General features: G+C 47.4%; 1 protein-coding gene across 1 annotated transcript in view; it reads right to left on the reverse strand.

Moving 5' to 3' along the window:
• The window catches only part of LOC146190771 (uncharacterized), a 68,670-nt gene continuing 42,681 nt past the window's right edge, over positions 1–25,989 (reverse strand). Inside the window, exons 2-5 of the mRNA XM_084601154.1 lie at positions 10,229–10,409; positions 9,363–9,611; positions 5,818–6,024; positions 1–2,065 (exon numbers count right to left, since the gene is read on the reverse strand). Coding sequence (XP_084457280.1) covers positions 1,379–2,065; positions 5,818–6,024; positions 9,363–9,611; positions 10,229–10,348 — 1,263 coding nt within the window. The 5' untranslated portion in view covers positions 10,349–10,409 and the 3' untranslated portion in view covers positions 1–1,378. The remainder of the gene's footprint in view (positions 2,066–5,817; positions 6,025–9,362; positions 9,612–10,228; positions 10,410–25,989) is intronic.

Consider the following 25,989-nt stretch of genomic DNA (forward strand, 5'->3'; position numbering starts at 1 on the left):
GCATTGAGGGAGGCCCCTACGTTTCGTCATCGTTTCGCTGGCTGCTCGTGCCCTCCTGCGGTAAGCCTGGATTCAAGGCACCTCGTGGCTGAGCGGCTAGGCTGCAGATGGCAGCACCAGACTGTTTTCAGCCGGACAGTACAGCACGTTTTGCGCTCCCAGCCACGTGTTGATCAAAAGGTGAACGTTCGTCGGTATTCTTTTGTGCAGGCAAGCCCAGCGTTGCAGTTTTAGATAAGAGGTGACACGGTCACACTGAAATCGCACGCGCGGCTGGAGTCGTTTATTTGCCAGGTCGCGCACCGCTACTCATCTTACAACCGCGATAAACCGAAAAGCAGGACACGTGGCTGGTCCAGTCCCAGATCCACAGGTCCACTCAACACTGCACAAAGGGGGAAGTGCAGACACGTTGCAGACATTTTCCACCATGTTCCCAACTATTGTAGTCAGGGCTCCGCTCGCTTCCTTACAGCATAAAACTCTGTTACCATGTGGTTACTCAGTCGTTTTAGTGACCGTGAAATATACCGTTTGAACTAAGATAGTCAGCACGACGAGTCGAAAGACGTCAGAGCAGCATACAGAACCGCAAACGCATGTCGTGTTCCTATATATAGCTTGTAGACTATATAGCCGGTCAGGTAACTGTCATCAGATATCAACCACGTGATACCAACACTGGTGTCTGTGCACTAGTATGGCGAAACGAGCAGCTGATGCAAAATAATAAGCGCAAAAAAAGTCGTACGATACCTGATGAGTGGTTGAGCAAAAATTTCCCCTCCTTGGAGGCACGTCAGACATTTGTTTGGGGTGTTACACCCCCGACCACCATTAACAATTTACTGATTCGGGGAGTCAACACTGCTGCTTTCAGCCCGCGAGCGGAGGGGAGCGAACAGCGCGCAGTGCACATGCCGCTGGGTTTTTGTGCAAATGCAGCAGTGCACGTGCAATGCAACAAAATGCCGTCAGCACTATAGGAAAAACGCACGTGCGCAGCTAAACCATTACAACTTCTCGCTGCGCAGTCCGTATCGTGCGATGCGTAACAGTGCAACCAAAAATAGTATGAGGAAATAGAGAAACAATTCGAGAGAAGAAGGGCGCCGTCATCTAGATCCTCTTGTCCCAGCTTTAACGCATTATCACGTCAGTGTGAACAGACAATGACGAGCCCGGCCGCTCCAGCTCATAGTCAGCTGCACGTCACCTGCTGCTTTCGTCCTGAAACACCGAGAGCGCGCCCCAATGTTTCCAACCTTTGCCTCTGCTGGCGACTTGTGACATCATAACTGTTAGCAACCTTCACAGTTGTCAACGGGCGAAAAGCAGCGCCAGCCGTTCTTGCACAGGCTTATTACACAGGAGGCTGTCAAAGGCCATCTCCCACGAGGCACACTATATCCACAAAGAGCTGCAGTGGCGAGCATCTCACAACGGATAACGACAGCAGCGCAACGGCCACCCAAATCAGAACACCGACGAGGACTGGGGATCTCAGCGGCGGAGCTCCAGTGCTGGTCTGCTGGCGTCCGGACAGGGGACTGTGCGGCCGCGAATGAGGTACGAAGTGCTCGGGCAGACACCGCGGCAGCGTGTCCAACGACACCTGAGCGGCGGACGCGTTGAGCAGGTGCGCGGGCGCCGAGCAGAATCCTCGCCGCCTCAGGGCTTCCGGTGTCCAGTGCAGGCGGCAGTCGCAGGGCAACCAGTTTCCCGCCAGGAGGACGTGTCCCACCGATGCCTGGTCCAAGGAGTCGAGGGCGCCCGGCAGCACGCTGCCCAATCGGTTGGAGCTGAGTCGGAGTTGGCCCACGGCGCGCATGCCGGCGAAGGCGGCTGCGCGCACGGCCTCCACTGTGCAGCCCTCGAGCGTGACGCGGCGCGCGTGGCTGAGCCCCGTGAAGGCGCCCGAGTCGATGAGGCCGATCTCGGCGTCGCGGATGAGGAGCTCACCGGCGTGCTCGAGGCCCCGGAAGGCGAACTGCGGCAGACGTTCCAGACGGGGTGCCTCGAGGGACACCAGGCTCACGTTCTTGAGACCCGCAAACGTATCCGGCTGCGTGGGGGAGAAGGTGTCATTGTCGTTGCGGAGTATTCGACTAATCGCTAAAGACAAAAAACTCGATAGCTGGGCCACCATAGAACTGTCAGTGGTATACAAAAAAAAAAAAAAAATATCGATAGGAATATCAATATATAGTTAGTAGTGTCGATAGACGGAATAGTAACGATTCTAAAAAATCAACCGCGCGCTCTCAATGCGCTCCATTAAGCCGTCCCTCATAGCCCGAGTCGCTTTGGTACGACAGCTATGAAACAAGTCGGGTACTATATGTCAAATATGTTTTGACAACATTGCTGACCAACAACTGCACAATTATGGATAGTCTTACCGTCAATAGCAATACTGTTGATTCTACTGTTGATAGTACATTCAATACAGTAGTACTATCTATATTTTCAAAAAACAATCGATGCCATCGATAGTCAATTGACCAATAATTTTGCATTGCTACTAATCGCCCGAGAACATGCATACGAAATGACAACAGGAGGGTGCACCTCATGGGCCCCTTCTTTCCTTTTTCTCCCTTTGTTCCCCACCCAACGTGCAGGGCAGCCTACTAGGCACCGCCTAGTTAACCTCCCTGCCTTTCTATTCTATTCTATTCTCTCTCTGCCATAATCTTGCAACCCTTCTTGTTATGAACCCTCTTCTGCGTTCACAAAACATTTGATGTTCACTGTATCTTTTCCCTGCCGTGGTGGCGCAGTGGTTGGAGCGTTTGGTTGCTGTGCCCAAGGATGCGGGTTCGACTCCCGACCGCGAAGGTCACTTTTCAATGGAGGCAAGAAGCAAGGCGCCTGTGTGCTGTGCGACCTCGGTGCACGTTAAGGAACCCCAGGTGGTCGATTTCGGTACCCTTCCACTAGGCGTCTTTCATCCCAACGTCCCAAGGCCTGAGCAGCCTTGGGACGTTAAACCCCATAAACCAAACCAAACCAACTAAACCAAATAATCTTACCTTTCACTCTTCGCGCTTTACACCAACCTCGAGACCGTCCTTCCCCGAATGGAGCAGGTTTAAACCCTGGGTGCAACTTTCTACGTCTGTCATCAAGAAGCACGGCATATCAACGGCTGTCCTGGAAGAGGCAACGTGAGAATTTCTACACACTACCAACGCTCACCGATTACGCTTCAACACATACGGCTCAGTTAATTCCACCAGGGCAGGCAGGTGCATGTCGTTGTGCCGGCAAGGTTCGTCTTGATAACGGTGAACACAGTCTACCATTCCTCGGAGGGTGCAGGGTTCTTTGCCCCTTTCAGCTGTCATTCAGCACATTAGTCAAAATAGCGCCCTCTCATCGTACATTAACGGCCTCGTTCTCCAGCATCACGGGCATGCCTCTGGCTGGTGACAGTCCGCAGGTGACATTGATCGCGAGTCGCTAGGTGACGTCACGAGACCACATGACCGAGTTGGCAGGAGCTGACAAATCGGACAGCTCCTAAGAGACAGGAGGATGAGATGCGAAACGAACACACTGGGACCCTTGGATCCCGAGTCAATCAGGCTACTCCTATAGGCCACGAAGACACGCTCGGGTTGGTTAATACGAGGTTTATATCAATGTCCTGTCGTTTTTAACTAAACACTACGGTGCTAATGCGAATGTGTTAAGTAATAGAGTAATAATTATGCGACTAGTGATTAAGGCAGTAGCAAAGACCATGTACACGAACTCTCAAACTACAGAAGTAAAAAAGCGGGTTGCAAAGGCGCTCAAATCACAATAAAGCTTGAAAAAAATTGGTTTGGAAAACACAAAAAGGGAAATATTGGATTCGCTGGCTCGTATTTTTGAATAGTGGCATCTGTGAGTAGCTCAGAAGTTCCGAGCGTCAAAAGAACACGGTTGCAAACACGCGCAAGGTTTGGTTTGGTTTGGTTTTGCTTAAGTGGTTTAACGTCCCAAAGCGACTCAGGCTATGAGAAACGCCGTAGTGGAAGGTTACAAAAATTTCGATCCCCCGGGATTATTTAACTTGCTCTGAGATCGCACAGCACACAGACGCCTTGCTTTTCGCCTCCATCGAAAAGTGGCCACCGCGGCCGGGATTCGACTCCACATCTTTGGGTACAGCAGTCGAGAGCCCTATACTCTGCATCACTGCGGTGGGGCACACAGGAGCAAGGAACTATACTCGGCGTTACCTCTCGACTTTATAGTCACTTTTTGTGACCTGCATGCGGTGTCTGAACATTAAAACTGTACAAATAACGTTTTTTTTTTCATGAACGCAGTTTCTTATTTGAAGACACAGCGTTGCGGCCACGTTTTAGTGCAAAATAAAGTAAAAGCCCTTGCACTGCATGTGTTAAAAGGTTCGAAGCATGCGATTTAAATCAATATGCTCTCCTCAACTGCGTTTACACAGCGTGAAAAGTTTTGGGACAAACGGCTATGCGTTTAGTAATATAGTGAAGGTCCTTTTTTAGCGGCTTCTTAGGCTTTAAACGTCCAGTCATCATCATCATCATCATCATCATCATTATCATCAGCTCTTCCATATTTCTCCAATTAACGCGGTTCTGTGCTAGCTGCATCCACTTGACCCCTGCGAACTTCTTAACCTCATCCGCCCACCTAACTTTCTGCCGCCCCCTGCTACGCTTTCCTTCCCTTGGAATCCAGTTTGTTGCCCTAAGCGACCATCGGTTATTCTCGTAGTAGCGCGTGGTAACCCAAAAGCGAGCAGATAAGTATTGTTTTATGATACAATCGGCGGATTCTGCTCGCTAAGACGTTCGTCCGAGTGCAGCAAGCGCCATGACAGTCTGGGCAACATGCAAGCTTTGCAAGTCCAGGTTTCGGGACACCTCTTTAATTGAGAGGCAGCTGTATAGGATACTGTAAAGCATATGTCGTCCACTTCTAGCTATAACACTCTGACTGCTTTTAAAGCGCCATTGAATTCGACCCGGCCGCATAAAGCTATGTGGCAGGCAATGCGAAGCACTTCTTCCGGATCTCTATTTACTTCTGCCGCTTTGCTTTGATATGCGTCTGAATAAGACGCAATGTTGCTTTAAAAGCCGTGTCTTTGTTACAGCTAGAAGTGGATGACCCTGTACATGCTGATGGGAATGGTCTAAGCTTCCGATGAATAGCAAAATTTCCTTTTGAAATCTTTAGGGAGTTCGCACCCAGCATTTAAATCTACCACAAAAAAACCAACGGGTTTTTGAAAAACATTGTGAGGCAGCTGTAGAACACTGTAAGGTACTATTGTTAAATAATTGATAAAAATGATCGAAGCTTCCAATGCGCTGCAAAATTTAGCATTTAAAGCCTGTGGTGCACTCATGCTCATCCTTTAAGAGTATGACGTGAGAGCGTAAGCTACCAGCCCTCTTCTTCTTCTTCTAATCCTTCTTCTTGAGTAATTAGGACTTTCCATCGAAAATCAGCAGGGTGCGTTTTTGAAAACAAATAGCAAGAATCCACAATTCTGACAAGAGAGGATCTGTGGATAAAATAATTGTTATGGTGTATTTATGCAATATGTGAAAAACAAAAATAACGTTTATAAACTCTTTCCCAGAATTTGCCAATGACTTCTGGGCATGGGGCCAGAGTGCTGGACTTCAGTGGTCCCTGCGAGGAGTCTCGCAACCAGTATGATCTAAGAGCTGCGGGGCCGGGCGCTCGCGAGGAACAGACCAGGCACCTTGGACATTGCCCGAACAGCACAGCGGGAACAGCTCAAAGCGTCTTTTATTATTCGATATTATATACCTCCATGGCGGCGAGGCTCCTAGGAAATCTGAGCGAGCCGACCCGGCTGAGGTTGGCGAAGGCACGCGACCGCAGCAGCTCGAGCGGATTGCCCTCGAGCGAGATACTGCCCAGGTCACTGCTGCCGGCGAAGGCGAACGGCTCCACGCGGGCGATGCGGTTGAAGCCCAGCTGCAGCATCCGCACCCGGCTCAGTCCGGACAGCGCCTGCGACGGATGCCAGGATAGTGAAGCCGGTAGTGCAGTGCTCTATACAAGTTCATAGATACATACCACACTAAGTTTGGAAACACGATTTAAGACGAATGCAATACTGCACACACTCCTGTCAACTCCAGATGTCGAACTGAGCATTTGCCTCACCAGAATTCTTATTCATGATTGAGTAGCCAGGCTTATAGTAGCTTTGAATGGTTTTTGTGGCAGTCTGCGTGTTTTCAGTGACTAGCGACTCGGCCACTGTCCAGCCTTCCCAAAGCATATGGCATGCTATCCGGCCAGAGCATGCCTCGAAGTTGAGAAAAAGTTGGGTGTGTGCGTTGCGCGAGGTGTTGGCTTTTATTACGCCACCATCTGTGTCCGTACCCTTTTTTGTAGTCCTCAACTCTAGCGTCTCACATAGCCCGAATTACTTTGGAACTTTTCACCCCATAAACCAACCAACCCAATTTTTGTTTTCGTAAAGACCTCAAAGGCTCCAGGGTTCTTCGATGGAGTGCACGAGGACTGAAATTTAAAATGTCCCGAATCACAGCAAAGTAGCTTTCTGTAGTCCAGTATTTCTTAACGGTACAGCTTCTTTTATGTATTATTTTACTTAAATTCCGGTAATAAACTGTCCTGTTATTACCGCAACGTTATGTTCTCGTGCTTTTATCTCCGTCTGTGTGCCGTTCTTTCCCAATGTTTCAAATCAAAGCGCTCACGGCGCCCACCGGCCAATCTTTCTTTAAAAAAAATTGAAATTTTTTATGTATCAGTTCTTCGGATCGACATTATGAACACAACGGAGTGAATTTTTGTACCTTTTCTTTACTCTATTCAAACCCCATTTGATATGGTTAACACTAAAAACACGGTTTTTATAGCGCGAACGACACGGAAGATGAAAGAGAAAAAAGACATCACAAACGTTAGACATCAACTGAATTTACTGGCATAAAACACATATCTTTTATAGGCAAATAACACATGACTAGCAAGCATTTTTAATTTAATTCTTTGTTGGAAAGGATTACACCCGGCTTGCTGACAGGCGATAGTTTTTCAATATGCATGAGAAAGGTTTCCAGGGTACCTCGTTCTTTATAGTCTACATTTACTCGTATGACACGTTTTTTTTTCATAAAGTGGGGCAGAATCTTCGTTTTTGGGTTTAAATCGCTTGCAATGTGCCACCAAGTGTCTTGATTCTGATATTTCTGCAACAACTGTTCTATGCTCCATAAGCCGCACATTTATGCAGCGACCAATTTGACCAATGTAGCATTTTCCTCATAATAAAGGAATTCTTTGGAACGCATTGGTCCTGCACGCCATAAACGGATCATCATGTTTTGTTTGTCATGGCAGTTACCTGTCGATGACATCGTTTAGCACTTCACAGAGCTTTTCCAGTTTGTTAGGTGCAGTAAGCACAACCCTGACGTTGGCTTTCTCGGTCACCTTTCTTAGTTGATGCGTAATCTGATGAACGTAAGGCAGTACTATGCACCTAGCCCACTCTTGGCCTTGTCGCTCAGCAGTTACCTCCTGTTCACAGTGTTAATCGCTTTTATCAGGCTCTCGACCACGGATGCCACCAGTTCATTCGAGAAGCCTGCCTTTGTCATGCTGTTGGCCTGCATGTGCATACTTTCAGACCTTATGCGAGCAGGCCTTATCCAGATCAAAATAAAGCATGTTTTTGCAATGTAGAAAGCCCGAGATGGCCGGCTGTCGCCTCATCGCGGGACGCTTGCAGAATTTCCTCCCGGAGGTTATTGGGGACAGAAAGGAGATAAGTGTTTCTTTTAGAGAGAAGTTCTTTACGAGGACCCCACTGTGTAAAGCGAAGGCCTACAACTGTCTCCTGGAGACAGCAGGATAGGAAGCGGCCTTGCCTTCCAGATAATAAATTAGGTTTTACAATTCAGGATTCGAGCGCTGCTGTTGTGCCAAACGGCTGCAGCACCCAAGAAAGTGTCTTCGTCGTCTTCTTTCTGAGGAGCGTCAATGGGGGCTCGGGATGAGTTGGCTGCGTCGGATGCTTGCAGCCAGACTTATAGACTACCGAAATGTCAAATTCTTGAAGACGCAGTCTCCATCGGGCAAGATGGCGGGATGGGTATTTCAAATTGGCGAGCCAGCACAGCACCTGGTGATCGGTATGGACGTAACTTCGAAGTGGCCCAGTGATCGCGATGTATTCCTTCTCGGTCGTCAAATAATCGGTTTCAGATGAGGAACCTGCTAGAGTACGCGATAACTTTCTCCTGAACAGCACTCTTCTGAACGAGAATGGCACGAGGCCCATACTGCTCGTGTCCGTATCAATTTTTGTCTCAGCGTTTTCATCAAAGTGCCCAAGGACATGGACTGTCTCAAGATTTAAATGACGTCCGCCTTTGTAAGCTGCGTCAGAGAATCGGCAATACGCGAAAAGTCCCTCACAAATCGCCGGCAGTACGCGCACAGCCCAAGGAATCGGCGCACAGCTTTCTTGTTACTACGCTGCGGAAACTGTGCGATTGCAGTAGTTTCCTGCGGTTCTGAGCAAACTGCGTCATTGCTTACGATGTGGCTCGGGAACAATAGCTCCTCTTAAGCGAAGTGGCACTTCACTTTTTTCAACGTTAGCCCTGACGACTTGATTGCGTCTAGCACTGCCCGAAGCATTTTCAGGCGGTCTTCAAAGTTCGCAAAGAAGACAACGGCATCGTCTGGAACGATACGGAAACAGTTGTGCTTCGCTGTGATCACTCGGGAAATATCCCAGCGCATCTCGCACTACAAAGAAAGTGATAAATCTTTGTCTCGCGATAACGAACATGAGTACGATAGTCTCATGTTCTACAGTCTCAGTGATAAGGCCGCGTGCTGGCGGCTGTTGAAAACTATGCGATGCGCTCAAGGTCAAATAGTGGAACAATCCGACCTTGAAGAATGCTAGCAGTGGAGCTCACGTTCTAAAGATATTCCGCGCCGACTGTGACACTGTCCTCCGTCATGCGCCGTCGGCATAAAGATATAAATGCAGAAGATCAGCATTTCTCTATTCATGGCGCTTTCTCGATTTTGTGTAATTTAATCAAATTGCCCACCAAGCAGCGCTGTTGCTTCCAACTGCAGGAAGGAGAAGGAACCTGACGCAGCTATCCGCCAGGTTGAAAAGTGCACAACTCCATTCCAGGCAAAATATTCGCACGCGCGTGTATGTTTCGAAAGCAGCGTCGCCTGGTTGCTTGGCGCAGTGTAGAGAATGCTGCGCTTTTGCCTACACCCCCGCGTCGCTGCCTATACCGCAGCGCGACCTTCGTTTAACAGCACGCTAGTCTAAAGAGCACCTGCTGTGAGAGTACGGTGAGCGGGTTGTTCTGCAGACTGAGCTCGTCGAGGCCGGCCAGTCCGCGGAAGGCGAACGGCGCCAGCGTCTGGATACGGTTGTTGTCCAGGATGAGTTTGCGCAGCCGCACCAGTCCACGGAAGGAGTCGGTGGCCAGTCGCTCCAGCTGGTTGCTGGTCAGCAGCAGCGCCACGGCAGCGCGGGGCACGGGCGCTGGCAGTTCGCGGTATCCGGCCTCCTGGCACAGCACCTGCGCACGCCGCTGCACTTAGGACCTCTACTACGGTGCCCTGCATGTAGTCCATGGACGTTAAACCTCACGCACTACAATACTCTAATGAGCAACATAAAACTTCATTGAGTGTTGCCAATTTGGAGATTGCCCACCTAAATTTGGAAGTGACGTTTCAATTGGCCATACTTAAATTAGGTTAAAGAAGAATTTTAGTAAAATTCGTACAAGCTAGGTTTTCATTAGGCCCTGGGAGGCCAATTTTGCCAGTGCGGATAGACACTTTCTGTGCACACTTTCTGCGGACGCTTTTCTGCGGCATGAGCAGATAATGCTCACGCATTAAAACTCCACCACGTGAGCTCCCGCGCCAGCCTGTGACTTCTTTTAAGACATTTCTTTCGCTCAATTGGAGGATTTCTTTAGAGAACACGAGGCTTCCGGTGCGACGACAACTGTAATGTTCTAATGAAATCCCTAAACGCAGTGATGGAAATTGTTCTTGTTGATCCCCCAAGCATGTAAAGCTGCGCGCATTTCACGCAGTCTCAAAATAAAGAAACAAACAAAAAGATATTAATGCAGAACTTTGTAGAGGTTCTGGTGAACAATACGGCCGAACTTCAAATACGCACCTGAAGTTCAAGGCAATGACATCGCTGGGGACAGGCCTGAGCTTCATGGAGGTGTGCAGCAAGCAGTAGCAGCAACAGGGGGAGCCGCACCGCGAGCATGGCCGGACAGCACCTTAGCATGGCGCCGAAGCCGTGGGGCGCAGCCGGGTCCAGTGCTGGACCCAGTGGGATCAACGCCAATCTGTGGTGGGGTCAAAGATGGCGCAGCAGCGCTGATGAATCAAGTTTAGCGCTCATATATATACTGGAAGCGCTTGCGCTAAAACAGGTACAAAGTAAACATTTCACTGCAAAGACAAATAAACAATGCAAAACTAAACTTGAACAGGTAAAGAAATGATAAAGAGCAGGAAGAAAAATGGTAAAATAATTAACGACCGACTTGTGCTTCGGAGCATGATGTTTGATTCGAATCCAAGGGTCACGGTTGGTTTGATGCTGACCGCAAAAGTATCGCCCAAGTTGGCAGTTCTTCCCACAGCTGGCTTCAGAGATAAAGACAACGGCGAGATCGGTTAATGGGAACTCTGTTGTTAGCGCACTAAGTCTAGAGGGATTAGCAAGCAAACGAGCAAAGAGATCAACAGAGAAAACATACTAGAAAAGAAATGCTTATTTTATATAAGCATATTTTCCCATTTGCTGCTGCGATCAAGAAAGGCAGGTAGCTCGACCAGAAGGCTCTTTGGTTGACTACACCACAACATCGGAAGATAGGCATAGACTAATACACTTGACAAGTGGCCCCTTGTTTCGAGAAATTACAACAATGGTGTCATTCAATGCAACAGCGAGTATACACACCTCGATGCATCGATCAAGTGATCCTACCCCGACGAAGATCTCTTCAACAACAAGAATACAGGAGAGTAGCACTCAGCACACGGGTACACGGAAACAAAGGGTGGCGGTGTTTTATATTGAGAAAAACGGCTACACCCCACCACCGAATGGCCCGAAGTAAAACGGATCATTTACAAGGACGGTGGCGCTCGCATGAATATACCAGGCGCGATGAGCAACGCCGACGTCGACGCTCGGGAGGATCTGACGACGCCGCGGGGCAGAACGGTCGATGGCCCGAGAGTTTGTTGCGACGCAGCCTGCGGATGAGGCCAATATAGACGGCCACGCCGCGTCCAGCCACGACCGCAGGAGGGAAAGGAGGCCAGCTCTTATACACGAGGTGACTCGCCGTGTGCCCTCCGCCTCGAGACGCGATCGGCATGTGAACTGCCTGCTGGCACCGGTGCTGCGGTCGGGGCGCCAGGTTTTTAGCTCCCCACCGTGGTCGTTGTTCCTTCCTTCTCGGAGCGGGCATAACGTGCACACAATGCGATACACACAGAGCGATGCGCGCGCCCGAGTTTCCCGTCCGGTTCGGTCAGAATGAGCCGACGTGATTCAGGAGCAGCGTCGCTCTCAGCACGTACTACATACAGCTCGATCGGGAGAAGACGTTTCTCTTCCCCGCGATGTCGACCAACAAGAAGACGGCTTCTGTCGGCTCGGGCAGCGCAGACTACCGCTGCGCGGGGGCTGGGGCAGCGGGATAGATTCTTTCAGGCCAGCACATAACGCTCGACCGTCCGGAAGAAGCAGTACCAACTTTATCACCTTTTGGTAAGTTGTACAGGTATTATATGGTCATCAAGGAGTTTCTTGACTCGTTTACAGCGCAGGCGCTAAGGATAAAGTTCAGTGTTGTGCAAGCGTATAACCTAAGCTGAATAGTATTCCGCTTGGTCTTAAGCTGACAAAAGAAAAAGAAAAAACTCGTATTTCGGAACAGCTTCTGGTGTCTGGCTGCTTTAGCATAGTTTTGAGAATAACAAAAAAAAATTAAATTACGCATGTCTGGAAACCACGTCATCCTAATTTTCCTCTTCGGCGTTCCGATTGTTTTTGGCACGCCAAGCCCTTAAAATAAGTTCCATATAATAACCTTTCCCGATACCTTCCAACGTTTTACGCTCTTTGGAGAGAAAGCTATAAGGTCCTGCGCGAATTTGGGCACCCCGTACACGGTGGAAGATTTATTTTGGACAAATGCAGCGGGGTATAACCTCCACGTTACGAGAATGTGTTTGCAATTGTCTTTCGCTGCTGAACAAAAAGGCTTCCGCCGACCCGACCCCCCCCCCCCCCCCCCCCCCCCCCGGCTTGCTATGCGCATGGCTCTCTTTTGAATGCGTGTTCGCCATCGGCAGAACGCGCAATTAGGGTAATGAGGGTAACTTGCGCCCCACCGACTAAAACCACGAGCGCAGTGCCAGACCGCAGTATATAGCGCTGCTTTTTTCATCGATACGCGGCAGTGGGCTTTATTTTCGAGAATGGCTGAATTTTAATTACACTTACCTATTCACCAAGTATGCTAAATGAGCCTGTTTGTTTCCTTCATTTTTTTTAGTACATAAAAATTTGACAACGCTTATTACATTTCCTGTCGAAAAAAAGGAGAAAACGACAGAACCGTGTCGAAATATAATAAATTATTCTGTAGTTCTCCCGTAACGGAAGGCTTTTCTGATGTTCTGTAGCACTACTCTGTAGTCTGTAGGTGCGCAGAAGTTTCCGTTGTAACAACACAAAATTCTGATTTTGCTACAGAAATTTCTGTTGTCACAGCAAGCTTACTGTTCAAAACCGCACATAAAATCTATTGTGACCACAGAATATTTTCTCAGTTTTTTTTTTGTTTCCGACGGGAAAAAAATAAATTGCACTTTATGCTGCAGTTCCTTCGTTTCTTTTGCAGTTACCTGAAAATCAGTATAGTTATATATAATTTTTTTTTGTTTTTTGTTTTCATAAACGATTTTTCTCCTGGACAACCTTTTCTTGTTCGACATCAACCTCTCTTAAAGTGAAAAAATAACTTCAGCAATCAAATTTTAATATCTCGTACAACAAACCTTAGTTTCGCACTCTTGAGCTCATTAGCTCATAACTTATTTTGGCAAGGCTTCGAAGTTTTCTCTTTCTTTTTTCTTGCGCGAAATTTCATGCACTCGCTCCTTTATATACCAAGTCTTCCCATAGTTCTGGGTTCATGGTTTTGAGCAGCTGGACGTTGATTGGAAGCCATTCGGAATTGTTGGTCCTCAGTACACACACACACACACACACACACACACACACACACACACACACACACACACACACACACACACACACACACACACACACACACACACACACACACACACACACACACACACACACACACACACACACACACACACACACACACACACACACACACACACACACACACACACACACACACACACACACACACACACACACACACACACACACACACACACACACACACACACACACACACACACACACACACACACACACACACACACACACACACACACACACACACACACACACACACACACACACACACACACACACACACACACACACACACACACACACACACACACACACACACACACACACACACACACACACACACACACACACACACACACACACACACACACACACACACACACACACACACACACACACACACACACACACACACACACACACACACACACACACACACACACACACACACACACACACACACACACACACACACACACACACACACACACACACACACACACACACACACACACACACACACACACACACACACACACACACACACACACACACACACACACACACACACACACACACACACACACACACACACACACACACACACACACACACACACACACACACACACACACACACACACACACACACACACACACACACACACACACACACACACACACACACACACACACACACACACACACACACACACACACACACACACACACACACACACACACACACACACACACACACACACACACACACACACACACACACACACACACACACACACACACACACACACACACACACACACACACACACACACACACACACACACACACACACACACACACACACACACACACACACACACACACACACACACACACACACACACACACACACACACACACACACACACACACACACACACACACACACACACACACACACACACACACACACACACACACACACACACACACACACACACACACACACACACACACACACACACACACACACACACACACACACACACACACACACACACACACACACACACACACACACACACACACACACACACACACACACACACACACACACACACACACACACACACACAAAGAGAGAAATGACAACCATTGCATATATAAGTATCAAAAGGGTTCTGGGGTGAAAAGGGGAAAGGACACAAAAATGAGCACCATGGAACGTACGCGCTGCCGCCGTGGGTCACCAGCACGACATCCGCCGACTGACATACTCATCAGCATACAGCCGTAAGGTACCACGTTTTTGAAAGAACACCCGACATAAGTAGATATAAAGCCCCACTCTAACCTAGCCGAACTAACGTGCCTGCGTGGTCTGAATACAAAAATCCTGGAAAGAAGGATTGCAATTTAACCTTCCTACCTCAAAGCAGCTGCCCGAGTTGGTAGCGCCTGCCAACTTAGTTATATGTCACGCGGTCTTGTGACGCCAGGCAACCCGACGACCAATCAATGTACGGTCATATGTCACCTGCCAACTACCTTCCAGATGCATGCCCGTGATTTTTCGCTCGCAATACCAACGCCGGACTGTCTGCTAACGCTATAGCGTTTAAAACAGCTCCTGTAGTGCACGCACACACTGTTGACATCGTAACTTGAATCACAACCCTCATTCGCTCGACCAAACATCCGCCTCCGTTCGCCTAGTCACTCATAGTTTCTCACTCACTCTCTGCCGCTTTCATCCATCCAGTTGTAATCACTAACTCATTGGCTCAACGATTCACTCGCTTAAACGTTACAGTACACAAGTACGCACATATGCTGTAACCAGTAAGGCTCGCCAACAAAATAAATTGATTGATTACTAAACCAGGAAGCGAGAAAAATCTGCATCTTACGCCCGTTCAGACTTACAATACAGCTCCGCCAACGGATCTCAGTATCCGGATCTATCTTATCCTTGAAAAAAAATCCTCTTCACTTTTACTTGTTTTGCTACTTAACAAATGCACGCTGGGGTCATTTGTCACATATTAGGTAATAGGAAGATAGGTGTGAGGAATTATGTACGAATTAAAATAGGAATGATTTGTCCAGCGCCATTGCTGCCGCTCTGTAGCCGCTCGTGTCAGCAGGTTGAAACGGCAGAAAGCAGAAACTCACTGCATACACAGAATAAGGCTGCAAGCGTACGCTAAAAAAAAAAAAAAAAAAGAAAACCAAGAAAACGCAGCAAATAGGGCGGCTAAACGTGCCGTTACACAGCACCCAAGCGCCATAGTAAAGGGAGTATGCAAAACTGAGTGACCACTACCGACATTCTGGCCTTTTCTTTTCTCTTATGCAAATATCGACAGCTCTTGCCGCGTTACTTTGTATGACCGGCCAATGCTTCTTTTCTTTCCCTTGCGCGCATGCGCGCTCTACCGCACGGATCGCTTCACATTCCTGCGCCTATGGAAGCAGGCGCTGCCTGCTTCCTGTCACCGGCTCGTTATATTTGGCCAGCGCTGCTGCGTAGGACGGCAGACGCGCGGACAGCTCTGGCAGACCGAGAACGAATAATGCAGGCAACGTGAACGCGCGCTGCCAATACTCAGGGAGAGTTAACCAGTCAACCTCGAAGTATAAACCGCTGCGGCCTTTACATGTGATTTACGCAGCGTGGTAGAGTGCGAGTAGTTTCACAGAGACAGGAAAGTTTTCACATTTAATATCGAGTGCCATATTGCGTGTCTCTCTCTTATTCACTGGGCGCGCATTTCTTATTTGCATGTATATGGACGAGATATTGGAGGGAGTCTATCCGTGTCCTTGCCAAATAAGGAAGGACTTTTGTAGTTGTTGAAATGTACCTTTTTTGTGAATTTTGTCTATTTCCGCTCCTGTAATAGCCTGCATAGGCTGACAGTATTAATAAATGAAATGAAATGAATGAAAAGAAGAACAAGGAGGAATACATAGAAAAGGCGAAAAGAAAGAAAGAAAGAAAGAAAGGAAAAAGACAAACAAGCAGACAGGAAGAATGAGAAGGTAGAAAAAAAAAAGTGAAAGCAAAAAATAGGAGGAAATAAATAAATAAATATTTAAAATAGAAAAAAAGGGCAAAAACAAGGGCATCTAATCAGTCGTTCTCGCTCAAAAGGGGTGCAGTAGCACAGGTTCCGTTCCCATACAGGGTTTATTCCTTCAAAAGCGATCGAGTACTTGTCCTGTAGTCTTCTTCAACGCATCTCGTAGAATGATTGAGCCCGATATTAAGAGCTGAGACGATGTTAATTTAGACGTGCCAATGCAAAATAGAATAAAGAGACATGAGTTGTAGTGTTCGTCAATAAAAAGCAGCATCAAAGAAGAGAGGACTTTTCAACGTGCTTATTAGCCTGTAAATTACAAATAGCAGCCAAGAAACCACAGCTCAGCAAATCAAGTTACAGTGAGGTTAGATAGGAGCAGGTGGGTGTCAGAGTATTTTTTTCCTGTTCGCGGGGAAAAGGTAGCCTCACTGTGGATAGGTGTCTGGAAGCTGAATTTGGCACGCAATTTGTAGTCGAATAGCTCGCGTTTCCTTCGTAATTACTTTTGTGACCCCAGGGCGTCTGCAGAGCGCAGACGCTCGCCTCACTTGGTGTTACGTCTCCAACATGTTAGCGAAAGTTGGGTAACTCATCTGAATATGCATTGCCGAAATATGTCGTTTATAAAAATAAAAACGCAACTGCGCAGTTTATCACTAAGGAAAAGTAAACGAGTAATACAACTTACTAAGAACAGTAGAGCCTTTCCTCAGTTTTCTCATTTCTCACGGTGTCCTGCACCGAAAGTAAGCGTAAGTAGCCTGCCGTGTGTGCATAATTTAGCTGCGGTTCAGAGCAAGGAACAAAAAAAAAAAAAAAACAGTAAGCAATAAGCTCAATATAAAAAAAATAATTATAAATCACCGCTATTCGGCCAACACACATGAATTCCACCTCACAGCTAAAGACATTTTTAGTAAAAATATTTTTGACCGGAGAGCGTGGGCAGAATTTTTTGTTACGACACGCTGTCCTGGTGCTTTTTATCTGAGAAATAGACTAACAGCCTATCGCCTTAAAAGAATGCTCTCTCGACCTTTTCGACTTACGCTTAAACTAGAGTACAACAAGGTTCTTTTCAGTCAACACTCATTCATAGGAGATCGTACACTTAATTGCAGTTATTATAATCAATAACACCGCATTATGCGAGGAAAATCCAGGATGCCAAAACCAGCAGTAATGGGAAATGGAGGGTCAAAAACAAAAACAATGTAGACAGTGTAACAACAAAGTTCGTAAAAATAGAGTATGGTACTTGCATGAATAAAAACCGCGATATCTCATTGCATACCCCTTGACCTCCTTGGCTTCATCACGCTGTCGAAAGTTTTCCTCAGCAATGCTTCAAATTCTCTTATTCTTCCTTTCTGCCTTCATAATAACCCTCGGAATTAGGGGGGCCTTAAACATGCCTCTTCAGTTATGAGCTGTGCTGCGCCTTTTCATCCAAGTTATTGCTCGTAGGACTCCTTCAATAATTTTTCTAATGCTTCCTTTTCTACCAGTTCGCTGCCGCCATTCACTGTATTGACGACGACAGCCGGATCGCTGCCCTCATACACGGCATTCATTCCTTCGTTCCTGAAAGTGGCTTTGCCACATGCATACTCTTTTAGCAGAAAAGCATGCTTTACAGGCGCAAGTAAACTGCAGGTGGCTCAGTCTTAACGCGGTCTAGCTCTCTGGGTTGACGGTGATGAATGTGAAATAGCTCTCGCGAGGAAGACGCTTATGAATACATTTTTTCTTATTTAGACGGCACAAATGTTCGTTCTATAGCGTATACGCCTTTCGCCCACTCTTTAATTTTCTCTCGCGCATGCTCGGCACTCAATAAAGCGGAACTTCCTAGGGGTGCCAAGAACAACGTCCTGGCAGGCGATCAGTCATCAACATCACTGCCGTTCCGGCGTAAAATAAAGAATTTCAAAGGAGGTGTGAATTCGGGCCCATGTCTAAAGAATGCTTAAGCGTATGCCATGCCGGTGCTTTGGTATTATACACACGCGCCCGTTTCACGCTAATAGCGTCAACAAAATCCGGACCGAAAACTCGATTGAATAGTTCTGGAGCAGAAAAAAAAAAAAAAAAGAATGAACGAAAATGACGCCGACATTCCACGTTCTTCCATCTCCCATATGAATCTTAATTCGTCTTCAGGAATTCTATCTTGACATCCGCGCGATAACAGCCGTATTTTCGGGATTTTTTCAACGGCAGTGCCGCAACTAATCTGAAGAAAGCGCTGCGATAGCCTTAAGAAATTTCAGGAAGTTTGGCTTTTGTTATTATCGCTATGCGGTGGCTTAAGTTCTTCATAACAGAGCGATGAAGAAACACTGGTGAGAGCTCAGTGCCGAGACGTGACAAAGTGAAGTTCGAGTAAATTGTTTCAGAGTGAAAACGCAAGTTCCTCCTAGTTAGGTACCGGCTTGGTTAGCTGCGTCGCCAAGACATATTGTAGACACATATTGCAGCAGAAAATAGGCCTTTTGCAAGGGCGTCCATGAAAAAGCTTGGCGACAGCCCGAGCTTTATACCGGTGCTCTGAAGAAATGTTGTAGTACGCCCTAAACTTTGTAGCAGGTGTTAACGGCGTCATTTGCCCATTACAAACTCGCGCGCGAACGTTAGAGCGAACTTCTTTGGCAGCGACTTAATTCCTTACCGCGAGTTAAGACACAAGTTTCAGAAGGCAGACGACTGCACGCGGGCTGCGGATAAAGAGGCAAACCTATCGATTTCTTCTTCCATCGTGCTCTCTCCCGCATGCAGCGAGCCCAGCCAGCTCGTGCAACCGTTCGGCTCGCAATAAGTCGACACCACCGAGCGGAAAACTCCAGGCGAGTGATCAGTCACCGGCAGCAGCCAACTAGTCTTTTTGTGCGGAGAAAATGGGGAGAGAGGCAAGAGCACTACCGGGGCGCGCGTGGAGAGAGGGCCCTCGAATTTTTTTCTCACACTTCTGAAGAAGAAGAAAAAAGAAAAAAAGAAGAAAAAAGGCGCGCAAACAAATAAAGAACACTCAGCGAAGTCCTCAACTGTACTACTTTGCCCGGCGCACGTACCCTTCCGGCCCCGAAATAAGTAAAGCGTGCGTCTGCCCACCACGCATCCATTGTGAAGCTGGCCCACAAAGGCAGCAGGAGTTCTGGCGCCACAATGCGCGCGCCCAGCAAAATTAAGGGAGGCGTTGGGTGCCCAACGCCCCCCTCTCTCACACCGTTCCCATTTCTTTCCCGTTGGGGAAGGAAAGGGCAAGGGGATAAGGGAGAAAGGTGGTTGGAGCAGGTCTTCTGTTTTCTTGTTCTTCCTTTCGGTTTCTACCAACGTTCAGGTGGTTGCAGGACTTATAAGGAAAGAGTGAAGGTGGGAGAAGAAGAACGTGAGAAATAGAGAGGGAGAGAACGAAAGAAAGACGACCATGAGGCGTGAAGGGGGAAGAAAGGAGGGGGCGCACCAGCTGTGGCCAACGCCGCCAAGTGCCTATGGAAATGTGCGCACGCTGTTCGTTTCTCGCCGTGCTGTATTCTTTATAGCGTCTGTGCCGCCGCAGAAGCACAGCCGGCAAGCCAAGGGCGCCTCCCGCTCGCGCGCCGTTTCGTCCTTCGGGCCTTATTCTTTGCTTCCTCACCGCGGTAGGAAAGAGAGCTGTTAATTCGGCGGCCGTTTTAGACGCCGATGGCCGGCAGTCCGGAGCTTAGCACATTCATCGCTGCTCCTAACATATAGTGTGGAAACTCGCGGCCAGCAAGCCGTTCTGTATCCTAACCATCTCAATCTTCCTTTCTTTTCTTATTTGTAACTAGTCGACACTTTTTTTTGTGTGTGTGTGTGTGTGGGGGGGGGGGGGGGGGCACAGGGGCTCGTTAGACGCGGGAAAGCCTAGGCAAGGTTTTTGTGAGTGCCCCCGCCCCCTCCCCCCCTCCCCTCAGTGTTTCATCTTGGCCCAGAGCGTTTTATGTTGCTGCTTACTAAGGCTGAAAATTTGGCTCAGATAGAGTGGCGGAGGAAGTGGTGACCACCAATCTCGCCACCAAAAAAGGGGGAAAGAAAAAAGAAAATAAAAGAGAAAAGTAAAACTTTAGGAGACAAGCAATAAATTTAGGACTTCTAGGCGTTTGAAGTTCGCTGCAGGAAGCGCGACGCTGTGCTTTTTTTTTTTTTTTCCTCGAAGCAAAATGTGGAAATGATGGTGATGCTCGTGGTGAATTCACAGTACAGTAAGAATGTCACTGAGACAGCGTGTATCACAATGTCTCGTTTGTTTCAGTTTTATCTCGTTTGTTTCAGGTCGTTCTTCCTTCTTTTATTTTTGTTTGTTTGTTTTGTTTTGCTGGCACCCTGGCGGACTGTCTCAATATGTTTTGTTTCACCTCGCAAGGTGTTTCGTGTCTGTTAGTAGGGTGCTAACCTCTAAGCGTTCGAAATGTGGGCTTTAATATCCCCTAGTTGCGTTCGAGGTGCAAGAAGTGCCGCGTTTGAAGGCCACGATATCAACCTCAACCATCTCACCAACACGGAAACTAGAACAACCTCCCCAAATAAGTCTCTCCGGTGCAAATTGATTCACCCGCTTCTTCAGGGTGTATTGTAGCTTGCCCAGTACAAAGAGCATAATTTATCGCAGAGAAACTTAAACTCTAAGTTTCCCGCCATTCGATTAAAACTAGTGACGTTCTTATAAAAAGCACTGGTTGCCAGCATATTTAAGTGACTAGATTTGTAGCATAGCCTCCGTGATCAGAGCCAAAAATCCATATCCTCGCACGCATTTTACTTGCGAAATCAGCCGCTGGTGGTTACACATGTATTGCTTTTATTTTTAAAAATGTTTGCTATGTTATAAAAGCTCCGTTTCTTGTAAAAATCCTTCATTTATGGTTAGAACGTGGTAATCTAGGCACAGAGACAACTCCAATTTTGCCCCTTGTGCCCCTTTATCGTGCACCGATGTAACCTAAGCACGTGGGCAATTGTGCATTTCGCCGCAATTGAAATACGGCTGGCGCGGCCACTATTCGACCCCGCTATCTCGAGCTCACAAGATGGAAGATGAAGTTATCGAGCCACCTCAAAAAACTGTTCGCAACGCCTACTTTTTATTTAACCCAATTTCATTTTCAGCTTACCCGCATCAAGAAGGTGTGGGTGAGCTCGGCTAAGAATTAAGCTACCAGGTTTCACCCAAGTGCCAACACAACAGCCCAGCCCACGTGAAAGAAGGCAAACATACGAATGTAAGTTTGTTTGTGCCCGAGGATAGGGCAAAAGAAGAAACCGCAGTAAGAGAAAAAGCATGAAAAAACCGTTTGTTGCGTGCGCAGTCGGAGTGATGTATGAAATTCCACGGACATGCATGGCTGTATCCACATAAGCCAGATGGAGAAATCTATTAATGACGAGCCAAGGTGCACAAAAATCATGAGAAAGCGGATATTGGCCTAATTTGCCACCACATGGGAAAGAATATCAATGTGAGCCAGTGCAAAGTGGTATCACTATTCTGGACAGAAGTTGTGATCAAGCGATGCGTGGTATGCCTGCGGCCTTTTTGGTAAAGAAAGAAAAGGCAGTACACGTGTTCGCGACCGCTCTATAGCCCCAAGAAGAAATGAATTTTTTTTCTTGATGCTATTTTATGATCTTGTGCAGTATTTGAGCCTGCAGGCCTGCAAAATGAATGTTGTTGAGTATTGTTTTTGCTAGCTTTTCGTTATAATGCGTGTTTTTGTTCTTTAAGCATTATGACTGCCTTTGCTTCGGTTGTATAACACTCTTTCTACTCTTATGCTTATAGACAGAGAGCGCAACGCTTTAAGTGCAGGGTAGGAGAAGGGTCCTGGTATGATTAGCATGTTTTAATTGTTAAGTTCGAATTTTGAGCGCTTCCGGCCGTGTCCGAAGCGATTTTGAGACGTGTCACGTACTTGAGACCGGTGCATATTTATATGCCTTATGTCTGTGAAACAACCAGGGGGTGCGTGCGTTTGTTGTGTTTATTATGGTGTCTTCGATGCGCCGCTGTGCTCTAGCAAAATGTCCCTGCTCACTCCCAACAGTCCGTTCTTCTGATAATAAAGACATGATTATAAATTAACCAACTGCCTGCAAGCAGTTTACAAGCAACACAGGACAAAATAACAAAAGATGTCCTTGGACATGGCCTTGGAGACGACAATTAGTACCGAAGCCAACGCCAGCACCCGAGAGGTCTGAGGTATCACGTTCACCTTGTTCCTGGCAGCGAACAACACTATGTTTTCTGCCTGGTTCGAATCAGCTTGCTCTAAAATGTGGGAATTTTGATGACAATTAATGAGATCACAATAAAAGCACTCGTGTTCGTTCGTTCCGCGGCGCAGTGGATTAACGCTTCGTTTTAAAGCGAAAGCCTTTCTAGGCTCACTGAAAATCTCGCGTCCGCAAGATTCCGCGAGATTTCTCGAGATGTGCCCGTCGACGTCACAATAAGTTCTGACATCGACATAATTTTCCCGTTTGGTTAGTTAGGCCTAGTCTCTATAAAAGCCCCGTAGGGCGTCGAGGAGAGGAGTCCTGAGATGCTGATGTCGCCGACAACAAAACCAAAGAAAAGAAAGAAAGAAATGAAATTATAACAAGTACACACACAGGCAATACAGAGGTACAAAAGAAGACATAGAAGAATAAGACGAGGAAGCGCTTTCGTCATTAAGCTCTCAAGCAAAGCTAAGTGCAATTCTGTAATTCTCTGAAAACGCAGGACTGCCAATTCCAATTGTTTTCACAAGACTCAACTTTTTATCGCCTTTTTCTATCTTAGAAACCAATATTCATTGCAGAAAACAAATAATTTATCGTTCGCCAGATGTTTACACGTTTTAGGGTCCCAAAGAGGAATGCTGTGAGGAACGCCATAATGGAGCGGGCCGGAAATTTTGACCAACTGGGGCACTTTTTAAATAAAATCGTCTCTAACTTTTCGTTTTACCAGAACGCAAATTCCCTGCTATCTCTCCTGGGTGCGTTACCTTTTAGGTTGCGTCCTGAAACACCTTTCATCCAAAACCACGCTTCGTGATTGCACTTCAAAACGTTGTCTTCTTCCTGGTGATCCACACGGAAACTCGGTTTTCATTGCAGCACTAACGGCATTTATACTTTTGGATACGATGCAATGCATCGCCGAGATGCATTTCTGATGGATTAGCAAATAGCCTCGCTTCGAGCTATATTAACATTAAGTGCCCTTTCTTCTTGCACAGGCTTAAAGGGCAGCTGAAGTGGTTTTAGAGTTCAACTAAATTAAAGGAGTGGAATCTGTGAAGGCTGATTGTAAATCATGCCAATTCGTTTTGCTCTGCCATTCAAAACTGAGGTCATGATCATTGAATAAAACTCTTTCGGCGTTCAGGCTTCTCCACAGCACACGGTGCGGAGCAAGCACACTGGTGATGACGTCACCTGCTGATGCAATGAATTTTTCAACGCATAAACACTCTGAGGAAGAAAACGAATGCGAACGAAGGTAAAGGCCGCGAAGCGTTGTTTGACGGCATCAGGCGACTCTCAGGAATTGGCATCAAGTTTATCCACATTACATTACTGCCACGAGAAGAAGACTGAAGATTGTCGCTACTTTAATAGTTAATTATATAACATCTTAAATGGCAGCGCAAAACGACTTCGTGAGCTGCGTATCAGCTTGCTCTAAAATGTGGAATATAAGTGCGTATACAAGTTTCATATATTCGAATGCGTGCATCACGTGAAATTTTCGAAAAAATGCTCCAGTTTCTTTTTAATCTTGGATTCGACTTCTCTGGATGCACCACTGTGATTCCCCTTTATCCCTTCGAAAATGACCGGAAGTAGATGATCCATAGCGAGAACATTGCGCTATCGCACTCTTCTTTGCAAAACCTGCGTGGACCCAACTCGACATTTGGTTCGGTCGCGGGTGAAAGAAGACGGAAACAGCTGCAGCACAGAAAGAAGCACAGGACTGCTGCAGCTCTTAAAAAAAAAAAAAAAAAAAAAAGAAGGTTAACGCGACCCCTGTGCAAGACGCAAGATAAGCGGCACAAGTGGAATGGAAGCAACGGAGGCTGAGGCGGGCACAACGAGGTGGAGCTTGGGGCAAAGCGTTTTCGGGGACGCAGTGTTTTTGCCTGGCGCGAACAGGCTGCTACTCGGCACCCATATAACAAGCCAGGCGCAGCGGGCCGGATCGAGCGTCAGGTGCGGGCCGATCGGGAGCCGCAGCCGCCGCCAGCAACTCGCACGCAGGGCGGATCAAGCCGGCGTTTCCTCTGGCACACGCGTTCTTCTCTTGGCGAAGAAATGAGCCCATCCGTTCACATAAGGCGAAGCAAAGGATTCTTTGGCCGCATCTTTCCCCTCGTCCTCCTTTTTCTCGAGAAACTCGCCACTATCAGGACCCGCGGTTTCGCAAAGGCTCAAGAGGGACAGACCTCCGCGGGAGGGGAAACAAGCGAACTTTCTGTAATAGCCTCTCTACGGTTTTCATTTTCTCCGTTGCTTCGCTATTTCTGCAGCGTGAACCCCCCCCCTTCTTCCCATGCACGCACACATACACCCCGGCCTCGACTAGAAGGCGATACTCAACTGGGCCCTGCATTTACTGCAACAGTGACAGAATGAAAACAATGCAGATGAAGAAATATCAGAGTCGGGGGGGGGGGGGGGGGGGGGGGGGGGTGGGGGGGGGGGGGGGTCGTCGTAGTTGTAGAGAGTGAGAGGTTGAGCTACGCCGGCTTCTTCGTACTATCACTACTTTGTTGGACGGTACCCTTTTTGATACTGTCGTCGCTTTTTAGAAGGCGCTGTGCGGCTCTTTTAATGCACTTTTTATATGGCCGTATATGCAGGAAAAGTCATCGGTATATTCATTTCAATACGATACTCACTGCGCGTGGTCTTGGCACACTGGGAAAATCATCTTAGAGGGCGAGTGAGGTAAGTTTACTGTCACTCATCCGTTGCGCTCGAGTAAGAAGAATGTGCGCCGAGAAAGGAAATGTCGACAAAAGGAATGTCGACAAACTAAAATAATTGCGGGAGACAAAAGATGCAACTCGAGAAAAGTGATGAATACAGCCAAATGCCAACTGAGCGTATGCAGCAAGCCAAACATAAAGATGCAGTGTGTCCTCTCTGCGCTGCACGAAACATGCGTGGAGTGTGTCTGCTTCCACGTGCGCAAAATGCGATCATGTAATATAACGGGCGTGTTGATGACTGTTTACGCTGTTAACAACAATACCGGATCCCTTCTTACCCCGATCTGTCAGTTTTTCCAGGCACACGTGACCAAATTACTGAAGGTGGCAGGCGGTAGTGAGCAAATTTCCACGAACTGAAAAAAGCAAAAACAAAATGTGTGATGACGTAGTTTTTGAGGGTATATCCGTATGTTAAAAAAAAAAAAATCTACAGAGCAGGCGTCTCAAATTAGTAATGCACCTGACTTCGGCAACGTGTGCTTACTCTCGTCCGGTCTCTCTTCGTG

This window comes from Amblyomma maculatum, chromosome 4 (genome assembly GCF_055883805.1).
Source record: "Amblyomma maculatum isolate TAMU_Amacu chromosome 4, ASM5588380v1, whole genome shotgun sequence".
NCBI classification, from domain to species: domain Eukaryota; kingdom Metazoa; phylum Arthropoda; class Arachnida; order Ixodida; family Ixodidae; genus Amblyomma; species Amblyomma maculatum.